The 19,987-nt window shown below is 41.1% G+C and overlaps 6 protein-coding genes across 8 annotated transcripts; 1 reads left to right on the top strand and 5 right to left on the bottom strand.

The window, feature by feature from the left end:
* Positions 1–10: 10 nt before the first annotated feature.
* LOC132791471 (uncharacterized) lies at positions 11–5,558 on the bottom strand. Of its 3 annotated transcripts, none has more exons than XM_060800403.1 (4): positions 5,313–5,558; positions 1,686–2,310; positions 1,416–1,631; positions 11–1,184 (listed from the first exon to the last, which is right to left on the bottom strand). In XM_060800403.1, exons 1-4 carry the CDS (start codon positions 5,325–5,327, stop codon positions 250–252), a joined length of 1,791 nt encoding a protein of 596 aa, XP_060656386.1. In that variant the 5' UTR covers positions 5,328–5,558; the 3' UTR covers positions 11–249. The 3 variants fall into 3 exon arrangements, with proteins under 3 accessions (XP_060656386.1, XP_060656385.1, XP_060656384.1); XM_060800402.1 differs by having other exon boundaries at positions 11–1,397; positions 1,428–1,631; XM_060800401.1 differs by having other exon boundaries at positions 11–1,631.
* A 2,144-nt stretch (positions 5,559–7,702) lies between these two features.
* Positions 7,703–8,971, bottom strand: LOC132791473 (troponin C). Its single transcript, XM_060800404.1, has 4 exons — positions 8,866–8,971; positions 8,596–8,770; positions 8,277–8,528; positions 7,703–7,878 (listed from the first exon to the last, which is right to left on the bottom strand). The coding sequence occupies exons 1-4, from the start codon at positions 8,875–8,877 to the stop codon at positions 7,850–7,852; spliced, it is 468 nt and encodes a 155-aa protein (XP_060656387.1). The 5' UTR covers positions 8,878–8,971; the 3' UTR covers positions 7,703–7,849.
* Positions 8,972–12,941: 3,970 nt separating this feature from the next.
* Positions 12,942–13,482, bottom strand: LOC132791474 (cuticular protein 47Eg). The gene is made up of 2 exons (XM_060800405.1): positions 13,400–13,482; positions 12,942–13,328 (listed from the first exon to the last, which is right to left on the bottom strand). The coding sequence occupies exons 1-2, from the start codon at positions 13,409–13,411 to the stop codon at positions 12,984–12,986; spliced, it is 357 nt and encodes a 118-aa protein (XP_060656388.1). The 5' UTR covers positions 13,412–13,482; the 3' UTR covers positions 12,942–12,983.
* Positions 13,483–14,237: 755 nt separating this feature from the next.
* Positions 14,238–15,186, bottom strand: LOC132793955 (trafficking protein particle complex subunit 2-like protein). The gene is made up of 5 exons (XM_060804136.1): positions 15,076–15,186; positions 14,845–15,014; positions 14,697–14,784; positions 14,551–14,630; positions 14,238–14,478 (listed from the first exon to the last, which is right to left on the bottom strand). The coding sequence occupies exons 1-5, from the start codon at positions 15,106–15,108 to the stop codon at positions 14,433–14,435; spliced, it is 417 nt and encodes a 138-aa protein (XP_060660119.1). The 5' UTR covers positions 15,109–15,186; the 3' UTR covers positions 14,238–14,432.
* Positions 15,187–15,246: 60 nt separating this feature from the next.
* Positions 15,247–16,394, top strand: LOC132793953 (protein Vhl). Its single transcript, XM_060804134.1, has one exon. It carries the CDS (start codon positions 15,365–15,367, stop codon positions 15,911–15,913), a length of 549 nt encoding a protein of 182 aa, XP_060660117.1. The 5' UTR covers positions 15,247–15,364; the 3' UTR covers positions 15,914–16,394.
* A 128-nt stretch (positions 16,395–16,522) lies between these two features.
* LOC132793950 (WD repeat-containing protein 48 homolog) lies at positions 16,523–19,751 on the bottom strand. The gene is made up of 9 exons (XM_060804130.1): positions 19,525–19,751; positions 19,137–19,356; positions 18,091–19,082; positions 17,925–18,029; positions 17,725–17,864; positions 17,467–17,662; positions 17,219–17,413; positions 17,043–17,148; positions 16,523–16,883 (listed from the first exon to the last, which is right to left on the bottom strand). The coding sequence occupies exons 1-9, from the start codon at positions 19,564–19,566 to the stop codon at positions 16,840–16,842; spliced, it is 2,040 nt and encodes a 679-aa protein (XP_060660113.1). The 5' UTR covers positions 19,567–19,751; the 3' UTR covers positions 16,523–16,839.
* Positions 19,752–19,987: the final 236 nt, after the last annotated feature.

The following is a 19,987-nucleotide window of genomic DNA, read 5'->3' as shown; positions in this document are numbered from 1 at the left end:
TTTAGATGCCACTAGAAACATTTATTGTAAATTCGAAAACCTGAAATCTCATCTTAAACATACATTCGAGAAGATCATAATTTTGCAAGTCGCCCTCAAACTGTCTCTTAACATCCGGGAAGCTTATTTACATAAATATTTAAAATTATACATCGAAAATCTGGGGTATCTCTTAAAAACTACTTCATCTAAGAGTATTATCCGGCAGAATGCGTCCTATTGAGATGTTATCTATCCAACCTAAGATGTCTAGTAGATGTAACCAGACTGTGGATCAAACTCGCCGTTGCCTCGTCCTCCGCCGGCCGCAGGGGGGATGTATTGTGAGCCAGGTCCGCCAGCGCCTCCACGTCCTGCGCCACCACCAAAGCCACCTGCTCCACCGGCGCCTCCGGCTCCGCCAGCACCACCTCCAGCACCTCCTCTACCGGCACCGCCTGCCCCACCACCGAAGCCTCCTGCACCGCCAGCGCCGCCACCGAATCCGCCTGCACCACCTCCAGCACCTCCCCTACCGGCTCCGCCTCCAAAACCTCCAGCTCCACCGGCGCCACCAGCTCCACCAGCACCGCCTCCCGCGCCTGCTCTACCGGCACCGCCTGCGCCACCACCGAATCCTCCAGCACCACCAGCGCCGCCTCCAAATCCACCTGCTCCGCCACCAGCACCTCCGGCGCCTCCACGTCCTGCTCCGCCACCGAAGCCACCAGCACCTCCTGCGCCTCCGGCTCCTCCAGCTCCAGCACCACCTCCATATCCTCCTGCGCCGCCTCCTGCACCTCCGGCTCCGCCTCGGCCAGCGCCGCCGCCAAAACCTCCAGCTCCTGCACCACCGGCACCGCCTCCATATCCACCTGCTCCTCCTGCGCCGCCGCCGCCTGCGCCGCCACCTCGGCCAGCACCTCCGGCTCCTCCAGCGGCGCCACCAAAGCCACCAGCACCTCCTGCTCCGCCGCCAGCTCCCGCGCCACCACCTCGTCCGGCACCACCACCAAATCCGCCAGCACCGCCAGCTCCACCAGCTCCGCCTCCATATCCTCCAGCGCCTGCTCCACCGCCAGCTCCTGCGCCACCGCCTCGTCCGGCACCACCACCGAAACCTCCAGCACCACCAGCGCCGCCACCGAATCCTCCAGCACCACCAGCGCCGCCGCCTGCTCCTGCGCCACCACCTCGTCCGGCACCTCCTCCGAAACCTCCTGCTCCCGCACCACCGGCGCGGCCTCCATATCCACCAGCACCTCCTGCGCCACCTGCGCCTGCGCCGCCACCTCGTCCTGCACCACCTCCGAAACCTCCTGCGCCGCCAGCACCACCGGCACCGCCTCCATATCCTCCAGCGCCTGCGCCGCCACCTGCTCCTGCGCCACCACCTCGTCCGGCACCACCACCGAAACCTCCAGCACCGCCGGCACCGCCACCGAAACCTCCAGCACCACCAGCGCCGCCTCCTCCTGCGCCACCTCGACCAGCTCCGCCGCCTGCACCACCTCCATATCCTCCAGCGCCAGCACCTCCTCCTCCACCTGCACCGCCTCCATATCCACCTGCACCTCCGCCGGGAGCTCCACCACGGCCGGCACCGCCACCACCGCCATATCCTCCACCACCTCCAGCACCGCCGCCAGCTCCTGGAAAATAAAATTAGAACCACTTTCTCTAGAGTAAGTGCGCAATAAACTCACCAGCTCCGCCAGCACCTCCGCTATAACCGCCTCCTGGAAGCGGGGAAATTCCTTGAGCAGCCAGAGCCTTAGCAATTGCTTCCGGAATAGGTGGCGGAGTGGGTAAAGCAGCGCCAGATGGCACAAATCCATTCTCATCAGCTGTGTATGAAATCTCGACAAGTTCACCCTCCGGATTGGTGTAAGTGTATGAACCCATCACGGATGGAATCTCGTTCTCCGAACCCTTGTTTTTCACGGTGCCCTCCTCCTGGGCCTTGATGCCGTTGCCCGTCTCGTAGCTGAAGCGATAATTGCCATCGCCGTCGTTTTCATTCACAAACGACAGAATTGGGATCTGTGGTCCAGGTGCAGCTGCTGGACCGGAGGGTAGACGTGGAGCCGAAGGAGCTTGTCCACCAGGTGCAATAGGTTTGCCACCCGAAAATCCACCTAATCCATTATTAGCGCCGCCTAATCCATTGTTGCTGCCTCCAAAGCCGCCGCCACCGCCACCTGGACCGCCTGGTCCCTGGAGACCAGCGCCGCCTCCCGCGGTTGCTGCATTTGCCGGCGGGGGCAAGTATTTGTTATCCAGTCGCGCCCCTTGCGTTTGCGACAGCGACAAGAGAAGCGCCAACAGAGCCTACAACAAAAAAATACAACGCCATGTGGCATTACTAATTTATGCAAGGCATTCGGCATTCTGCATTCGGCTGACTCAGCGATGCGGGCAGACAATGTGGTGCCGTTGTCAGTGGGTCAGCAGTGCATGGCAAAGACTCAGTGGGATCTCTGCACAGCGGCTGCACAGCTGAACACCGCAGAGCAGAGCACTCCCCAATGCTAAGACTCGTCTTTGTATGTCATCATGATGCACGTTTTGCCAAGGGGGCGTTGCTTTGCCGGCTTACAAGCCATCAACCTGACTGAACTTTCAACCTCCCAAAATACGAACATGGATTATGATAATGAATTACTATAAAGCTTATTAGCTAAAAGTATTATTAGTTATTAGTCATTCCATTGCTTGAATTATGATATTGCTTTACTATTAGCTAAATACTATAAGTTATATCCTTGTGAATTAATGCTCCAACAAGATTTTTTATATATTAATACCTTTGACAGTAATACAAACATCTTTATTAGTGATCACATCCGATCAGCTTTGGTGTTAACAAGTCAGCTAACATCTTAAAATCTTAAGTTTTTGTATACCTCAGTTGGTTACTCCTTTACTAGTTGTAATTATTAGACTCTTTCAGATTTTCATTAATGCCTTTAATACTTCACTTTAGAGCAGTCAAATAATATACCCCAGTCTATACTTTGTAATCATTAGGAATCGTAAAGCTAACAGTTAGTTTGTTTGATAACCTCAGGTTCACAATTAGCTTCAACTATAATGACATTTTCATTTAAAACTGTGCAGCAAAGCATTTGTTAACCGGCATTAAGGCGGAGATACAATTGCATTTTGTTCACCTCACTTCTGTCTGAGGTCTACAATCTTTTTTTTCGCTAAATATCAGAAGATAATAGAGACCTGTTCTTTTTTTGGCAATAATAATGAATCATTGAATCAGTTGCTGACAGCAGGTGAGCCGCATGTAAACAATGTCAGATGACTCGACTGTCGTCTTATGAATGAATGAATATATTCAATTTAGCAACGAATCGGTAATTCATAGTTTTGTTTGAAAAACTTTTGGTATTTTTTCAATGCGATCACGTTTTTCATTTGGGTCTATTAGCGCTCTTTTTGTGATTATTGTTGTTAAATGCGAGCTAAAGACAACTATTAGACTATCATCAGCATCACCATCATCATCATCATCATTGTCTTCTTCGGCTGTGTCGAAGTTTGCGTTGCTGTCATTGCGGCAATATCAGAGCTTTTCAGCCTGCAACGAACTCTGGTATTTGTAGTTGGGACTGGGAGTTGCAGCTTGCCAGTTGCAAGTGGCAGTTGCAGCAACAGGCGACAGCCCAACAGCGTGTGAACCACAAAGAAGACATTGGCAGATGCTGCCACAACTTGCTGCTAGAAGGTTAAGTAAGCGTTTGCCAACGGCAAGTGGCAACTGCGAGTGGCACCAGCCAAGCTACTGCGGCAGACCGAGTGTCAAGTTGAAGTTTAAAGCATTTAGTTAATTGGCCACAGACACCGCACAGCTTTATGGACAGCTTCAATCATCTTCGAAGCCAGATACTCGTATTTCTCGCAGCAGCATCGGTCTGTCTGCCAATAATGAAATATTTGACATTTAAAGGCCCAAAATCGTTGTGGGCTTGAATCATCCCAGCACCACAATTGCGATTGCATGTGTGCTGCATGCAACGCCTAGGCCCCGAGGCCCGAGACCCGAGACCCGTTGTGGCCTGGTCGACAGTTCGTGACCAAATTGCGGGGGGATGTTGTATGTAGTAGCATCCAACGAGGTAATCCGACTCGAGTCCGATGTTTATTTTCCAATCTTGGTCTGTTTATTGCTGCTGCTGTTGATTGCTGATTGTTAATTTTGCTTGCCACAAATATAATTGATGCAATTTCAAATGGGCTGACAATTGGGTCGACGCTGCATTCATTTTCAGCCAACACAACAAAAAAAAACTCGATCTTCTTGGGGGCGGAGGCGTTCACGATGCCCCGCGATGGGGCAACTTTGCGTGCTGCTGCTCAGCTGCTTAGATGCTTAGCTGCCTTGGTAATTTTCGGCTTTTCACATTTTCCATCATCAATGAAGCAGCTGAGCTGAAGCAGCAGAAGACGCTTTGGCTTTTCATCTGATTTTGCTGATGTTTTTTTTAATGGCCTTTTAATTTATGCGTTTCGGTTAAATCTTTTTGCCCCATCGCTTGCTGCAGCTGCTTGCAACATGTTGCAGCAACACGGGGTCTTTTTGCATTAGCATTGCGTGCGGCAAATAGCGCAAAGAACGGAAACAATACATTGGCTGGCATTTGATCTCAATTGGGAAACATTAGAAGACGATTTCAAAATCACAATGCACGATGTGAGAAACATAAATGAATTGCAAATTAAACTCAATTCACTCAATTTTAATTGATTGTTTGGTGTGAAACAATCATTAAATTAGAATGCAATTTGAATTATTGTAAGAAGCGGATCACACAAGTCTCTGAATTTAGTTACACATTAATATGCTATACTAATCAAGCATATAATAAAATTTCAGAATTGTGATGAGACTCGTTACACAGGTGCTGATGTTAACAAAAGGTATAAAATTGAGATATCAATTTGGTTGCTATTAAATATCAATAAAATGTAAATGTTATGGGGTTAATTATCCGAAATACGCAGAGCGTTTCTTTGAAAATGATTTAAATTTTCAATAAAACTGTTTTAGCACCTTGAACTGATTTCCATAATTTTTTCAAATGTGTCTTCAAATCAAATAAAAATGTTAATTCCCAAGTGTTGGGCTATAAATTCCTTTCAGAAGCTGTAATTTGTTATGGTTTTTTTTACTAGTATATTAAAAATGTATTCAGCCAATTAATAATATAACTTTTAGTGGACACTTAAAAATGGGAAAATATTTATCATGCCCATAAATATAATTGAATGATCCAAAGTGCATGTTTAATCCGAGTGTTTTCGCCAGGCTATAAACTCACCAATTTCAGCTCCATGTTTGTTGATTTTATTCCTTACTCAAAGGACAATGTCTTAAGTATATGTTAAGTGTACAAGAGACACACACACTCACACTGTGTCTAACACAAACACACGCACACACAATCAGTTCACAAATCACAGTTGATGCTCCTGTGTCATCTAAGGAATCCTTGGAGCAAAGTTAAAGTATTTTATGATTGAGTTCTTTGCTCGGGAGTGGAGTTGTGGCCTCGTCTATTGTCACGGAACTTGTGCGCCGATTGCAACTGAAGCTCTCCAGCTTTATATAGCAAATGCACTTTATGCCGAGATCGGTTGGGCACCAAATGCAATCGAATGGAATGGAATGAACGAAAACGCTGCCCAAGCTGCGACACAGCTAAAGATGCAGACGGAGAGGGAGGCAGCAGCAACAGCAACAGCAGCAGCAGCAGAGACACAGACAGAGGCTGGAGCGGAGCTTAGATTTGGATACTTTATGGCATTTATTGCAATCGTGTGCAGCTTTGTCTGTATGTGTGTGTGTGTGTGCTGCAGCTGGCAAAAACAATTGCATGGCGCTTGGTAGGGAGGCAGACACGACAGCAACAACAACAACAATGGCAGCGGCAGAGGCAGCAACATCTCTTGGCTATGTCCATTGTGTTGGCGTTTGCTCAATGTGACTTTGCTAGATCAACTAACACTCTCAACACTCATCACTCAGTAGTACTCAGAGTACTCAATACTCAGTACTCGGCACTCTCGTAGCACATCTTCAATTTACTAACAAGTTGCCAGTTGCCAGTTGTTAGATTTTTGCGCTCATAAATTGAAAGCCAATCGAAGCTGAACGCTTGAGCGATGCTCGGCCGCATCTCATCACATTCGATTGCACGTTTGCCCAACCAATTTGAATGCGCTTCCAATGCAACACCAACAGCAGCAGCAGCAGCAACTATTTACAACTGCAATTGCAATTGCAATTGGCAAGCAGATTCTTACAGCTTCATTGTGAAACGGATGTCAATAAATCTGTGGCTGACCCTTTGAAGCGTGCAATCGAATGTAATTCTTACCAGAGCTTTGCTGACCAGTCCCTCTTTGACCTTTTCTCTTAGTCTTGCTCTCTTTCACTGCCGGTCATAAATACTATTAATATCGACAACGACACCCAAATGGCTCCAGGGCAACAACAAATTGCGAAAACCAGTAAATTGCCCCCTTTAAGCCTGGCAAAGGGCAGTTGTAATCGAATTTTACTACGTTTTTGGCGACGACTGTGTCATTTAACTATTTCTTTTTTTTGTGTAACTTGTTGTTTATTTATTTTTGGTGTTTTGGGTTGTCTATGGCCAAGTGCAGAATGTTTAAACAACAGTAACAATAATAGCAAAAGCCACATACATCATTTGGGCTGTGCACATTGACATTTTGAGGAATTGCTAGTTTTTTTTTTTTGTTGTCGTTGTTTTTATTGTGATTTAGAAAGGCAGCTGACGGCAGCAAACAATTGAAGACGAGCATTTTCAGTATGTTGTCAAGTCTTTTTTGTTTTCAGTTTGCTTTTTTGTCTTTGTGGTCTTTGTGGCATGCATTTTTGTCATTTTGCATCTGGTGTGCCAATTGCGGGGCGGGTATATCGCTGGATCACTGGATACTGTAGGTGTTGTTTAGTGTAGCATATCTGGCCGTTGAGCATTATGTACACAGACTGCGAATGCAACTGGTTGTGTGCTCATTCACGCCCAAGCAAACAGCCAAACAACCAAAAGCAACATTGACCATTTTGACGAGTGTTTCTTTTGTTCTTGCCCCATTCAATTATTGAGGCAACAAGCCGTGAGCTACTTGCAAGCGAAGGAGAGTTGAGAGTGGCAGAGAGTGGTGGAAAAGACCCAGAAGGTTAGCCAAGTGGCAAAGGAATTTCAAACGCACGTAACGCAACATGGTGCGTATACGTGTTATGATGGCTTGTACTGCATCATGCTGAAGCGATGTTTATCATACGCCGCATTGGCCTTGCCAAATTTACACAAATTAGCACATAAATGCAATGGCTGCTTAAAGTACAATGCATGCGAATGTTTAGATTCTCAATCTGAGACGATAATTGATGCTTACGGACATCAATTAACCCGTGAGTCACATCAGCAACAGCCACAGCCAAATGATGCAATGAATGAGGCAAGTGTTTGCCGCCTTCTCTATGTCACTCCGTGTGTGTGTGTGTGTGTGTTTGTGCTTAGCTATTGGATTTTCCTCAACAACTCAATCAGTTCCTGTTGCCAATTGTTTATTGTTATTAACAATAGATTGCTTTTAATACAAACAACCAGCGGTTGGTTAGGCAATTTCTCTTGACACAATCGCAATTAGAATCGGCAATAAATGGATCAACATTCTTTTTGATATTATGAGATGGGTGATTGTACTCGTATTTTATTTAGCCATTTAGAGTGTGGGGGAAGGGAGGGAACTCTTACGATATAAACATGATTGAAAAAATAAATATTTGTATATTGAATTTTCTTTGATAGCTTCAATTAGTGTTTGTTTATTCGCCTGTCATCATTTCCATGAATTCTGTAAGTAAAAGAGAGAGAGATACGAAATTAGTGAGTCGCAATGGATCGATCACACGCAGATATCATGGTCGAGCATTTAGTTACAGCTCTATGCTGTAGATATAGATACTCTCAGACATGGATACATATAAAACAAAAGATACCTATAAATAGATAGCAGATGGCAGACTAAGCATTGTTCTGTAGAGGCAGACACCAATAATTTTTTGTGGGCGATCAGCCCGATTAATGGAGAAGAAGGAGAGCGTTATGTCGCCATGGCCGCTTTTAATATTGGCTTTGGGCCAAAGTGCCGGATACTACTCGCCACTGATTTGACAGATGCGGCATTTACTAATTGGTCTCAATTGTGCCAGCGTATATCATATAGCATACTATATATTGTAGTGTACTCACCATCGAAATCAACGGTGCCGGAGCCGTCAGAATCGATTTCCTCAATCATGATGTCCAATTCCGGGTCGGTCAGCTGATCGTCCAATTCGCGCAGGATTTCACGCAGACAGGAGGTGGGAATGTAACCATTGCCCTGCTTGTCGTACAGGCGGAAAGCTTCACGCAGCTCCTTCTGCATGGCCTCGTCATCTTCCTCCACAATGAATTTGGCGGCTAGCTGAACGAATTCCTCGAACTCCAGGCGACCAGACTCTGCACAAACACAAGCACACATTTTTTAGAGGGAGTTCATTACAAAATGTAGTAGGTGGAAACTTACTGTCCTCATCGACCTCATCGATCAGCTCCTCGAGAATCTTCTTGTCGAAGGGCTGACCCATCAGACGCAGAATATCGGCCACCATTTCGGTGGGAATGCTGCCAGTCTTTTGGTGATCGAAGCTGTTGAATGCCTTCTGCAGCACAGCAATCTGCTCGGGGGTCAGATCCTCATCCTGTAATTGTGCATTAGCATTGCATTTAGTATTTCATTTTCATTCCAAGTTTCAGCATTCCAAAGATATGTAAGTGCTTGGCGTGTTCTACTTACAATGTTGTCCATGTTTTGAGATTTGTGCTTTGTGCGTTCTTCACCAGAAAGATCACTGCTAACGACTGTTGCCACTGCGTGCGCCGCCCAACTGAATTAGTTCCTTAATTCTTGATATGTTCGAAGCACACCCGCACCACACACACACACTCACATATACACAAACTCACACACACAAGCACTTTCTCACTCACACTCACGTCAGTGAACGCTGCATTCCAAAAGTAACAAGCTAATTTATGGTTTTCAACAGCATTTCGAAAATAAAAGCAGGCAAAACAAACAACTCGCACACACACACACACACACACTTGTATACGTACAAGCACTCTCTTCTACACACACACACACACTCACATGCTCGAATATTATGAAAATTTGTATTTATTTTCGAAAAAAGACTGTAAAACCATTGAGCATTTGGAGGTCTTTACTGTGCTGTGGCTGGCCAACAACACTTCACCAGCAAGAGCAAATAATATATTCTTGATTTTTGTAGTGGTTTGCTAAGCTTAACGTGGAGAACAATGATTATATTTATACTATCCACTGCGAGAAAATATCACCAAATAGTTTGTGTAATCTAATTTATAGTTGTTTGATATAAAATATATTCAGAGAGTTCTTAATAAAAAGTAATTTGATATATATTTATTTTCAGAGATTTTTCAAGTATCTTAGACTTAATTTATGGAGAGCTTACTTAGTAAGGAATACATTAAAATTATTTCTAAAATAATTTATTATTTATTTATTTCAATCATTATCATTATCATTAACTTAACATGTAAGACTCTTATTAAATATTTATTTAATTTTAATTTAATCAATCCGAAATTTCTTTCAGTGCATAATTTTATGCCCGCTAAATATGTTAATTCAATTACAATCTCAATTGCAATTTCACACTCTAATTTATGGAGCCAATCAATCAAAGGCGCCTAAACACATCGTGCATGTGTAAAAATGATCAAATTATCAGATGATCAAACCAAATTAATTAATTGGTTGAAAGCATATTGCCCGCCCGCCCACACATGCGTTCATCAGAAAATTTCCCAGCGTCCCACACACTTTTTGTGGGCCAAATGAAATCGCAGACATTTTTATAAACGATTCGAAAATTGTGGCATTTCGTGTCTCATTTCCTTATTTAAATTTTAATCGGCAGTATTATTAGCACTTGTTTTGCTTTATGACAAAAGCAATATATGCACACACATTTAGAACAGTATTAATTGATTTATATATGACATTTAAATAGCATCTATATCAACATCTCTATCTCTATCTCCAGCTGCATCTGTATCTGTGTTTTGCTCGGCGCTTGTATTCTAATGAGATACTTGGTTTCTTTCAGAAATTTAGAAAAAAACGCGACAACTTTTTTATGAATTATGAAAGCAGCACAGCGGAGAGAGATGACAATAATTTTTGACGTCATTTTGACATATTGGCCATTTGTTTTATATACTTTTAATTTGCTGCTCGGTAAAATATTGGGCTAATAACTTAGCCTGTTTCGCATCGCACTTTACTTATGGCCAACAGCTGCCCGGCAGTCAAAACAAACTCAAGACACATTTGTAGTAACAAACATGATCTATAACTGCACGATTCGATTGCACTGTCCGCGCCAAAAAGAAAGTGAATGTCGTTGAATGTGTTGCTTGTTTGATTTGCGACCCGATTGTGCTTGAAGCACACTCGAGAACAATTCGTTTGCAGATTTCCGAATACGTTTATGCTCAAATTCACTTCAAGTATTTTCATGCTGCATGAAAGAGCACTCATGATGGACATCGTCGACATCTGGACTGACATGTTGACGTCTCGGCAGCTCAGTAACTCGACATTGGCATCGCCAACATCGGCAACTTGGCAACTTGGCATCTCAACAACTGGGCATAATGATGAAAATTTGTTTTCGCTTACACTCTGTCAATATTCTCATGTTGAGCTTCTGATGCGATTAGCTGCTATGTGTTTTGGAAAACCAGAACAAGCAGTCTGATCAACGCTTTCAATGCTGTTGTTTTGACATTTGGCGACGACGATAGCCAACCTCTGGCAGTTTACAAGAAGATGTTACCTTGATCGTCGCCTAAGATCACTTTTACAGACAGCGCAGACGAGTCTCTATTTTTATGGGTAATTGATGATGGCAACCGTTACGGCATTCACTTTACGAGCATAGTATACAATAGTATCTAAAGCTCACACCAATTTGCCAGTCGTTAAGTTTGCCGCTGTGCTGGCTGTGTGGTGGCAAATGCTAAACGATCTCTACACTGATCGATTGCCATTGTTGGGCTCAAGGGCTATCAGAGTGTCAATCGGCATTATGAAAAGAGGCAGCTAGGATTACGCTTTATTGTTGTACATGGGAAAAGACTTTCAGACCTTGGGATATTAAATATGATCATTTCAACAATTTTAAAGGTTTAAATTAATTCTTAAACGTTGTTGAAATGCAAGAGTTCAAAATGATTAGTGCTGACAATATTACATCATCTACAGGATCAGTTTACTGTTCAAATATAAATTTAATGCTAAACAAGTAAAGTGTGCTGTGAGATTCTATATTTAGTTTATATGCTATTTCAAATATATTATATATTCTCTATGGGTAGCGGGTATAAAAATGAAATAAATAAAATTAATTGGCTAAAGCCCTGTTTTAATAGTTAACGAGTAATCAATTCTGAGACAATAGCGTAGTGCCATTTAAAAAAGAATAATGTCCAAGTTCAAGGGTAGTAAAAACTGAATACCAAATGAAAATGAAATCAAAAGTGTGATGTTGACGTTTTTGTGAGCCGACCCAAAATACATGTCTGCTGTTTAAATTTACATATGCATCCATACATATTTATAATAATGCGTGATTAAATTGCCCCTCATTTGCATAACGATTCGTTAATTTGCGCATAACTTGTTTTCATACCCTGTGACCATTGAAAGTGAATAAAATGGGTATTCTAACACATCTTAACTACATCTTTGACCCAATGAAGAACGTCTATACTTAACTTATGTCTGTCTGTGTGTCCTCGTAAATACATAGATCATAGAGATCTTTAGAAGCTGGGAGTTCCAAATTTTGGTTTGTAGCTTCATAACGCTGATCAATTTTGAATGTCACGTCAGTTACTTTCTACTCACATTTTTTATGCAAATTGCTTATAACTAATGATGTGTAATTTGGAAGACAATCAATAATTTTGCATGAGTAGAACAAAAGAAACTTGTTTAACAATATTTCATATTTATTTATATATTTCTACATTTTATGTTTGTTTACTGCACTAATGGGATAAGTGTTTTATGATTACAAACGTGATCCACTGGGTATCTCGAAGCGTAGCACTCATATCTAAATCTTTCCTACATGTTTTGATACACGTATTGCGAATTTATCCATCACAACGGAAACGCATGCAGAATTCAAAAATATGCCAAATAGTTAAATCTATTGATTAGAATCTAACTAATTAAAGTAAGTAAAAATAACTATGCACGGCATTAGGTAGTAAGCTGAGTTAACAAACAAGTAGTGGATTTTAAATATAAAATCAACTATGTTTATAAATATATATGAATACAGCTGGTATGGTACCATGTTTTTGTTTATCAGATTACTTTTGTCAATTGCATTTTTGGTTAACTTTAAGACTTAAACAAAAAAAAAAAAATATATATATATATGACTTTCTTACTGTAATAAAAGTTATATTGAAATTAACAATTTATTCATTTTCATTAGTGCTGGTAATAACAAAAAATTCAACACTTGGGTATTCCTAACATATAAAAATATTTTCAACTAAAACAACTGCAGTTGCTTCCGATTGTTTTCAAGTTCTTGTAATATGTATGTAAATTAATTTAAGTTTGTGTTCGTCGAAAAACTAAAACAAACTCAGTCTCTTTAAATCGTAGGACTATATTTTATGAGCTCCATGGGCAAACAGAAGTTTTAATGAATATTTGTCGACCTATATGGGTAAATAAAATTAAAATTCTGCAAATTCAATCTAAATTAAAGTGATAGATAAAAACTACATATTTTCATTTAGAAATGCTTTTTTTACTTTTATTTTTTTCATAAACTTGACTTATTCTTGAGAGGGGTGGGCTTCGATGTAAGCAATTGCCTTCAGAATGGCTTCTGGGATTGGAGGAGGTGTGGGCAGAGGAGGATTGGCACTAATAACTTGGTAACCATTAGCATCAGCCACATATGAGATTGAGATTGGCTCTCCTTCAGGGGAAGTGTAGCTAGAATCGCCTTTCACAACCCATTCCTCACCGTCCTTCAGATCTCCTTGTTGTTCAGCCTTAATACTATTGCTAAACTCATAAGCATATTTAAAACCTTCGGGATTGACTTCTGATTCCGACCTGAGGACATCGGCATCTTCATTGGCGAAGGCCACGGCCAAAAGGCATGCGAAGAGAACCTACAATTGATTAAATGGATGAAAGGAATTAATTAATCTTTGCATCTTTGGCATTAGGATGAAATACTCACAAAGAATTTCATGTTGATTGCTTGAAGACTTAGTAAGACTCACTGATGGCTACAATGTGCAACAGCAAAGCTTTTATACCCAGACTCAGAGTTTGAAGCATTTGATTAGCATGTATTATGTTAATATATTAATATTTTGGATACAAATGAATGAATACTTTTTTCTTGGTCAGCTGCTAAAAAAACGCATATCGCATATCACTTCATCTTACCTCCGAAGATACTCGTTTCACATTCAAATATAACAGGTTTACGGCATTTGAATCAAGCGGAAATTGATGTGCAAGACTTACACTATTTTTTAACTAGAAAATATCCACGGACGTCATAATTATGCTCTTTTCTTGAAGTATTTTGATTTTGTCAAAATGCGTAGATTTCAAGATTTTCAAGATTAGTATTATTATTGTTCCACAATCTATTTAATTTATTTTAATTTGACTAAGCAGTTCCCTGTTTAAATCATAATTTAATCGGAACGTAATCAAACTTGTTCAACTACAATTTAACATTATCAACTTTTTTCCTAAGATTTGGTCTCTTCGGGCGTTTTTTACTAAAAATAACCGAAATAATTATTATACATTTTGTACCGGAAATATACATAATGCAATAAAGAAATTCTAATAATTGTCTTAGATTTATTTTTACCACTTTACATATGCAAATTTTTAACGTCATATCAAAGGTTAAAAAAATTTCAAATAACAAGGGATACAATTTTGACAAATTTATTAAATTATAAAAGTAATTCATTTCAATTGATGCTGCAAACAATTTATTGAAAAGTATTTAAAAATTTTCAGTTTTTTCGATGTTGTGGGACAAGCTCAAAATATTGTTTTTTTTTGTCACTTAAAGTAGGTAACGTAATATCACTTTAAGTCCATCCAATTTCACCCAATTTTTAATTAAGTAAAAGATAGAACAATATATTTTAAATATAAATAAAAAATACAAATTAAGCAACTGCGAGTAATGTTAATAGTACTGATTTGTATTTATTTTGAGTAATTACTATGTACTACTTAAATTAAGCACTTCCGTTCATCAATTTTTGCACAGCTCGATCAAATTTCCTGCAAAATATAAATAAATAATCAATTACAAAACATAGTATCAATTGCTGTTATAAAAAGGATAGCACATACTTGGAGACCAATTGCTCGCCCGGAATATAAAACGGATTACAAACAGCATCTGTATAGAGCATATGCAAATTGCGAAATATCTGGAAGGAGAGACAAATACATACTGTTGCAAGTTAAAAGTCTATACAAATTCTATGAATACATACCGCACGAACTTCGTTCTCCCTCAGAGCAACATTGCTGGAATCGATGACGACTATGAACTTAACTCGGGAGTTTGTGACAAATCCATAGCTGAAAGTGCATTCACATATTTAATTATAGAATTGAATTACACTAATTCAATGCTCTTACATTTTGTGAATCTCGGTGGAATAGAGCAATCCCAAGTACAGCTCCTTAGAATCTGGAGCACCCTTGCCAATTAAGCACTTTTCCTCGACCACGTCAAGAGCTGCATGAACATGGTATTGTAAATCCAATTCCCGCTCCAAATCCGATGTGGCCAAGTATAACGGGGCATTCTAGAAGATAGATATATCATTTAATGCACGTTGCAAACGCAATAATTTACTGAATACATACATCCTTGCCAATTACAGCTATACAAAATGCCATTGTCGTGTTTTAAATATTTGCTTGTATTTTGTAAAAACATAAACAGCAGTCAGCTGATAGAAAAGCGCTGCTAACTTAGCGCATTGCAAGCGATGTGAATGGCAAAGACGCATCCACCGAATGTGAACGGTGGAAAAAGAAGAAGATCCGTATACACACTTGTACGCTTTGAAAGTTTTTAGACACTTCGGTGCAACAATCAAAATAAAGAAATTAAGCATTTCTTGTTATTACCATATTACATTCCCAGCTGGAAATGTATCTACAAATTGCGCCCCACCAAAACCGCAACCTGCGGGAATTGGCTCAACAAGGACCGCCACAAGATGAAGTCTTGGTGTACGTGCTGTTTGTCAACACAACGAATCGCACTGTCGATTTGTATTGGGTGCGTGAGCGCGAAACCGAAAATATTCAATACACCTTAAAGCCGTTTGAAGAGGTACGCGTAAATACATTTAATACGCATACCTGGTTTTTCCGTGACTACTATACAGGCGAGCGGATGCATGTTCGCTCCCAGCGTATCTTTTGCCCTGTGCGCATACGCATGCCAAGAGATCCACAGCGTCCCGAGGAACTATGCGATGTTCGCAGTCAGGTGTTGATACATTTCCCTTTGCGAACCCTTAAGGAAAACTGCTTGTGGTTGATCGTTAAATGGCTAAAGCGTACGTGCAACGCACCGCGAGACTACATCAACAATTACATGATACCGGCAACGTTGAAGCAACAGTTGCTCACAATTCTGGCCACCATCGAGGTTTACTGCAGCCAGGCGCAAGCAGCCCGAATTCGAAGGTGAAGAAGAACATCTAGACAAAGGCCAGTTGAACATTTCCGCTACTGATGCTGATCGAATCGGCTTGAATCCTAAATGTATATTATGTATTAATCCGTAGTTCTTAAGACAGAAAGCAGCGACTATTACGATTGAAGAGTGATAAGATAAGTGCTATATTGTATTGTATTGTACACTATATTGCGGAAAGAAAAGCCAAGCTTGATTTCCAAATAATTTAATAAGATTTTGATTCGATTTTTATATTCATTTTGTTTTTACTTATGTACAAATTGGCTGCATATATGCGTTTATGTTTCTTTTTTTTACTACAATTGCATTGTTTTGTGTAATTTATCATATAACAGAATACTTAGAATTATGTTTATATGTATATGAATCTAATTAAACAACTCGGATGACGCCGAAGCGCTTATTATATACCTTTGTATGCAACGCGCGTCCGTCGTCGTCCATTTGATGCTTTTTGTCAAAACTTTTCAAAGACGATGTTGTTGTTGTTACTGTTCTTGTTACTGCTGCTGATGTTTAAGTTTTAAATGTATGTATTTATATAAATGGTATGTATATAAGTGTGAATACAGAGTTAAATTCAATATTCAATTTGTTATGTACTGTTGCAAACCTCATTATTTAATTCTCAAATATGAACTCGCTATATCCTACCAAAAAAATATATGTATAAAACAAACCATTCTATTACTTGTATTCTAAACATAGGTGTTTGAGCAAATAAAATGAAAGAACTTGATAGTTAGTTCAAAGGACAAACAAATACAAATACATATCTTGCGAAACATACATACAATAAACACAAATGGTTGATCAATGTGTATAGCTCATATAATAACGAAAGATCACATGCGTCTTGGGGGAGAAAGCAACGCCATAGGTAAAGCACAATACTCTGGTAGCTGGTGATAGCGCGATTAATATTTGCGAGTAACGCGCTCCAAACTATCACCGATTGAACCTATTGGGTGGATAAATACAACTAACAATTAGGCTAGAAATTAGCAATATTCATAAATCTCTGTGAATGTGTGTTCGTGTGTGTATGGAGTATTATGTTGATCGTGTAATATTGTTTCGTGTATGTGTGGATGATGTGCTTCCATTTCATATTATTTACCATCGAAATTAAAGTTTTGCTTTGTTTTATATTGAAATGTTAAATCAGTCGATTGCTTCCATATAAAATGGCGAACTGTACGAAGATCCATGTTGGGATCAACAACCTAAACAAAGAGAAAATAGAACGGGTATAATATGATTTCGTTCGAAAGCATAGAAATGCAGTTAACTGACCACATCGTTGCACCACAACTCAATGCGCTCCTCCGCTGGCAGCTGAGATCCCTCCGAATTGGCATCGCTTTGACTATTTTGTAATGAATTATTTGCATTGCCGCCGCTGGGAGTTGTCTCTGCGTTAAGCACTTTTTCAAGGACATGCTCACAAACCTTACGGCACTGAATAAACTCATTGGCCACCAGACGATCCTATAAATAACAACATTTAGTTTACATTTCAACGAAAAACTTTACTTTGTTACCTTTTTAGTACGCTCCGGCTTGGTCATCTGTGGATGTGGCTGCAGGAAGAAAGGTATTTTAAGGAATTTGGGTATATTCCTCTCGATCACAACGTCCGTCACCCATTGCGGTGCTGTCTCGTGAAGCAAAGTACTTTCACTGTCGCCGGCAGCATCGCGTACCAACAGTCGACACACAGTACGACCGCCGACCTCACTAAAAATACAATTGAAAAATCAGCGATCAAACTGCAAATTTAAAATTTTCAATTCACCCACCTAAATATGACTGGAGTGTGCTTTGGCACTTGAAAGTAGCCGTTGCCACGCACGTCAGGCTCCATTTCATTCGGTGGTATACTGTGCGGTGGCGTCCAATACTCGAGTAATGCCTCAAGCAGCAATTTTCCATAGTTAATCTGGAATATGACAATAGTAAATTCACTAAGCAAATGTCCCAATCCTTGCGATCAACATACCTTCATCTCAGTTGTCGGTTCATCACACTCTGGAAGGCCGGCCTCTATGGATACCCAGGCCGAGAAACAATCAACTTCCTCTTGACCCAAAACTATCGTTGGCATCTATACAAAGAAAACAATACTTATATGTAATCTATAAAATACGATAAAAAACCGCACGTACGCCTGTTTTTAGATCGACTGTAAACCAATTTGGAATGTAGACTTGTTTGTTGCGCTTCTTAATCTCCTCCTCATAGTCGACTGGGCCCAGATCTTCTTTCTTGACCACGCGCAGCACATCATATACCACCACCTGATCCTGTGAGTCCTTTGTGATAATATATCGCTTATCGTTCAGTACAGTGCACTCTTTAATGGCAGCTCCACCTTTAATGCAAGCCAATTCCGTGCCACCCTGCGTCCATTGGGCATCCATGCCGCCAGAGCTGAGCGTACATCTGTCATACATGGGCAGCTTCCAGCAGCGAATATCTGAATTCCATGTGGTTGCCCAGACACCGGTTTTGTCAATGTTGTAGCCCAAACTGAGCACTGGCGCCTTCTCCTCGCACACAAGCATCTTGTTGCTGGGATTGCGCATTTCCGTTACGATAATGTTGCGATCCCTACTGCCTGATATTATATACTGAAAGTTCTCACTCATCAGCAGCGACCACACGCCCTCCTTGTGTACATGTATAGTCTGTATGCAACGCTGTTGGCCCAGATTCCACACCTTAATCGTGCCATCCGAGCTACCGGAGACCACTTGATTGCCGTCGGGCGAAACAACCAGGCAGCGTACGTTTTCCGTATGACCGCGAAGTTTCATGCTACGCATGCAGGTGCGGGGATCCCATATACGCAATATGTTCTCTGTCGAGCCACTCACAATAACAGTACCGGAGGGATTCATGGCCAGGCTATAGATGGAGTCCTTCGAGCCTGTTAGACTAGAGGTCGTCACGGTGTTGTTGCTGGCAGTCAACGCAGTGAGCGTATTCACGTCCCACAGAAATATTGCTTTGTCTAGACCGGCACTAGCCACCTGTTCGCGATCCTTGGCGTAGGCCAGCGCCTGTACATAATCTCGGTGAGTACGTAGTGTGGACATACAGAATCCCTTGTGGGCATTCCACACCTTGACGGTAGTATCGCAGCTGGCGCTGATCACTGCAAAAAAAAACTAGTAATACATTTTCCCAAAAATGAATTGGTTGTTCTTACAATTTCGACCGTTGCAGCAGAGCACAATGTCATTGACCCAATCGTTGTGATGCTCCATGGACTGAATATATTTCTCATTGGACTCTGTCCGTGTGTTCCATACGCGAATGATGGCATCTCGACCCGCTGAATACAACTTGCCATTGTTGGCATCCAGCTGTAGAGCATTGACACCATTCCTATGCTGTTTCTCCTCTGCGTCTCGTATCACAAAGGAGACCTGTAATCGCGAATAGTATAAATAATAAATTGCCTCATTAAAGACCACACAATGCTAGCGTTAATTCGTCCATTTTGAATGCCAATTAGCAAAAGCAGGCAACCTCCTTTTTTTGCAATCCATACCCGGTGTTTCGGTATCGTATCGGTATCATCGGCTTTTACTCACCTGCATTTTTTTCCGTGCCTGGCAAGTTTTGTGCGTCAACATCTCGTAGACGGGCCAAGCCTCTGAAGCAGTTGTAGTAGCGGGAAATTTGTGGTGACTTCACGTTGACGTTGTCTCCTTCTGCACATTAAATACGTGCATTAATTAATTTCTTATCCTAGTTGCAAAAAAAATTTAGCACTTTATACGATTTAGTTCAGCGTGACCGCAAGTTCAATTGCAAAATATACTAATTTAGCGTTGCCAAAAATACTATAATGTACCGTAGCTTGACTGAACTTCATATTTTTATTTTTACGTCTATGACAACGCTAAATATCTTGGCATAATAAATTATCAATAAAGACCTCATGCATGCTCCGATATTATAATAATAAACACAACATGAATTCATTAAAAGCTTTGAAATTATTACCTGTGTGCAGCTCTTATTGGAATTTTTAAAACATAGCATTGCCACTAT

Source organism: Drosophila nasuta, chromosome 3 (genome assembly GCF_023558535.2).
Source record: "Drosophila nasuta strain 15112-1781.00 chromosome 3, ASM2355853v1, whole genome shotgun sequence".
In the NCBI taxonomy this organism is placed as follows: domain Eukaryota; kingdom Metazoa; phylum Arthropoda; class Insecta; order Diptera; family Drosophilidae; genus Drosophila; species Drosophila nasuta.
The sequence above is the reverse complement of the archived record's forward strand: the minus strand, read 5'-3'. Positions and strand labels throughout refer to the sequence as shown.